General features: G+C 45.6%; 1 protein-coding gene across 1 annotated transcript; it reads left to right on the top strand.

The window, feature by feature from the left end:
• Positions 1-2048: 2048 nt before the first annotated feature.
• FIBRA_08989 (uncharacterized protein) lies at positions 2049-3426 on the top strand (the record flags this gene model as incomplete). The annotated part of the gene is made up of 3 exons (XM_012330594.1): positions 2049-2298; positions 2372-2582; positions 2823-3426. The coding sequence occupies 3 exons, from the start codon at positions 2049-2051 to the stop codon at positions 3424-3426; spliced, it is 1065 nt and encodes a 354-aa protein (XP_012185984.1).
• Between the last annotated feature and the right edge of the window lie 491 nt (positions 3427-3917).

The following is a 3917-nucleotide window of genomic DNA, read 5'->3' as shown; positions in this document are numbered from 1 at the left end:
GATGGGATCAGTTGTATAGTACAGGGTCAATGACGAATAGTTAGGAAAGAGAAAGAAACCCCCCCTTGAAGCTATAACATGATGTTACTAAACCATTCTGAATAGAATCAGATGCTTCTTTGAAAGCTTCTGGTGGCATCCTATCTCAGAAACAATCTGATAGAAGATGGCATCCATGTGCCTTCCTATCCCAATCCTTCTCTCCCATAGAACAATAATACAAAATCTATGATCAAGAACTCTTGGCAATCATCAGATGTTTTAAAGCCTGGCGACACTACATTGAAGGATGCATCAAACCAGTGGAAGTATTGACAGATCACATGAATCTCACATATTTCAAAGATCTCCAGAAATTGAATCCTTGACAAGTGTGATGGGAATTGTACCTGTCTATGTTCAATTATTGCCTGTGTCATGTCCCAGGAACACGTTTGGGTAAGGCAGATGCCCTATCATGTATTGATCAAGATGCATCTGAAGGGGGGGTTGAACTTCCTGTGGAAGAAATCCTTCTTCCATCAGAAGTCTTCATTCAAGCCATTCAGAATCTTGAACCCATCAACACTAACATCAAACAATGCATCTTGACTTGCAAAACAAAGGACAGCATTGCTGATCACAGTCTTTGGCTGGCATTACAGCACACTTCATCCACAGACAAACATACTCCTCCTAATTGGGATATCCAAGACAACTTATTGGTATTCAGAGGATGAGTTTACATACCCAAGAATACTGAACTTCAATGGGATCTCATCCAGAAAGCCCACAATTCCCCTACCACAGGACACCCTAGACAATACAAAACACAAGAGATCCTCCAAAGAACCTATTGGTGGCCCACCCTTGCTCATGACATCAGTGAATATGTCACTGGTTGCGCAACTTGCCAAGGAAACAAGGTCACCACACATAGGAACTCACCGGATCTAGTACCCATCTCAACGGAACATCACCTTCCATTCCAATCCATTGCCATGGATTTCATCACAGATCTTCCTTGGAGCAATGGCTTTGACAGCTGTTTGGTAGTAACTGATCACAACTGTACCAAGGCTTCAGTATTCATACCCTGCAACAAGACAGTCACAGTGTCTGAAACTGCCGCCCTGTATCAGAACAATGTCTTCCAACAATTTGGACTACCTGTCAAAGCTATCTCTGACAGAGGACCACAATTTGCATCATGAATATTCAGGGAACTATGCACTAAATTGGGCATCAAACAGAACATTTCTAGCACATTCCACCCTCAAACTGATGGACAGTCAGAATGTGTCAACCAAGATCTGGAATTGTATCTTCAGATCTTTTGCAATCACCAAGTGACAGACTGGACATATCATCTACCATTGGTAGAATTTGTGCACAACAATTGGTATCATGACGTGATCAAGACATCTCCCTTCCAAGCGCTCATAGGTTACCAACCTCAGCATAATATTCCCACTGTGGGAACAACTGATGCTCCTGATATCGCTTCTAGACTCACTCAGCTAGCACACCTTCACATGGAAATCCAACCCAGTATTCGACTAGCAGAAGAAACAATCAGGAAACGCAATAAGGATAAGTTTGTTGAATATGCGCCCAGACAAAAGGTATGGCTGGAAGCCACTAACCTCAAAGGACTCCACCCAAAGGCAAAACTTGGTCCAAAACGCTATGGTCCCTTCACCATTGATTAGAAGTTGTCATCAGTCATCTACTGCTTGAAACTACCACCTAAATGGAAGATCCATCCAGTGTTCCATGCAGGATTACTCTATCCTTATTTGGAAACAACAATGCACGTGAAGAACTACCTTTGACCACCCCCGGAACTAATCAAGAACCAGGAGGAGTTTGAAATTGAATGTATCATTGATTCAAAGACAGTTGGCAAGCAAACACTGTACCAGGTACAGTGGAAAGGATATCTGGCCTCAGACAACTCCTGGTTGCTGAAAGCCAAACTTTCACATGCCAAAGACACTTTGGCAGACTTCCTACAAACCAAATAAAGGGTGAACCCTTATAAGAACTACTCTCCCTCTACTCCTCCAATGGCATCCACCACTATCCTCATCGCTCTCCTTCTTATCAGCTGGTTCCTCACCACGCTCCTCATCCTTCTCCTCACCCTCACTGTCTTCTTTTTCAAGGAGACATACACCATGCGCTTCCACATCAACCAGATCCCCACTCCCACCACCACACCCATCACTGAACAAGCTCTCAACTGGGCAAACAACAGAGCACAAGTAATGTCCCCTATTGAGCTCGCAACTGTCCCCTTTACTGATCTTCTTAGTGGTGAACCAAGTTGCCCCCCTCACCACTGCCACCCTTGCTGTCATCAATGAGCACCCCCAACTTCTGCTCCTAGCCCTTCTGGGCTTCGTCCTCACCACCCTCCTCTCCATCCTCGCCCTCACCCTCATCATCCCCCTCACCCTTTGCACCACAATCCAGCACCTGGAGTGCAAACACCAGTGGGCCTTCAACATCACCACCATGGCTCAGCACCCCCTCCCACATACAACCACCACCCTCCCTGTGATTGTGGCCAACTGGGATTCTAACAATCCCACCCAAGTGTATTTTGAATACATCTGGGAGCATCAAGATTAGTGTCTGGGGTCTCACTTTGTCTGTAGTACTTGCTGTGTTTTGTATTCTGTGCCTGGTTTTCTCCAGAAAAATCCTTTATTGCCTCTTCCTCATGCCTGCTGAGCACAACAACCATGCTAGAAACAGCAATGCACTCCTAACCTGGACCCGCGCTGTTGCCCTCTGGCTCCTAGGCATGACAATTCTCTGACAGCTGGCACCCAAAGAGCGCCAACCCCTTACCCTTCCCACCTCCAGACACTAGAAGAGTGTTTCATGGCTGGGATAGTAGAAATGCCGGTTCCCATTCAGCCTATCTTAAGCTTCCCTTCCCAGCAAGAATCTGATGACTCTTTGCTAGAATTTCTCAATGAAGGAGGCTTCCGTTATCCATTTGCACCCCTGCCAAATGTCACTTGTCAACCATTCCTGATACCAGGACCCCCAGAATCTTCTGACAGCAATGCTATAGTCTTACATCAATTCCCTGGACTGCTGGGAATCCCTCACAATACCTTGGAAGCATCCACCAGATCCTACCATGTCGCTCCTGCACAGGTTTTCCCATCCTCATCACCTATAAACACCTCATCCTCCTCAAATCCTGATAGCCCCCCTGCTGCATCTACTGATTCTCCCAATATGCCACCTCTTGCCTCTGACACCTCTGATAATGGAAGTCTTGACCACACTCCCAATCTGCAGCTATTAGCAAATGTCAGCAAGTATATCACAGCATCAGAAGGGTATAGCAGCAATCCCCAGGAATTTGTGGTCTATAGCGACAACATAATCCAGCACCCCTCCAATGATGTTACCAGATCCTGGTGATCTATTCCTTTTGACACCTCTACCCCTGTACAAGATGTTGAACCCTTGGAATGGGTGCTACCCTACTTTCCTGGAGCATATGCTAACTTTGTCACTTGACCTCCCATGGGTGTTCCAGTTGATGGCAACCCTGCCTTTGGACTATGATGGGTATCAACTACTGCAGCAGTGGCATTGTGCACCGCGGAACCTATAGGGAACTAGAACACTTTGGATAAAGAATAGGAGGAGGACACTTGGGAGTACTTGTTGACACAAGATGACAATCTATTGGAGAGTCTTTGGGCATCACTTCAAGATATCAAAGATCCAGGAGTAACCAATGAAGTGGACTGGTTTAGAGCTGTTGATGTGAAGATCAATCTATTCCTCGCTGCATGACAATCTATAGGTGTTACAGTGTGAGAGGGGGGTTTCTTTTTCTTTCCTAACTATTCATCATTTACCCTGTACTATACAACTGATCCCATCACTTGATGTGTTTCACCTGC

This window comes from Fibroporia radiculosa, assembly GCF_000313525.1.
Source record: "Fibroporia radiculosa TFFH 294 genomic supercontigs, scaffold5687, whole genome shotgun sequence".
NCBI lineage: Eukaryota > Fungi > Basidiomycota > Agaricomycetes > Polyporales > Fibroporiaceae > Fibroporia > Fibroporia radiculosa.
This window is presented reverse-complemented; position numbering and strand designations above follow the sequence as displayed.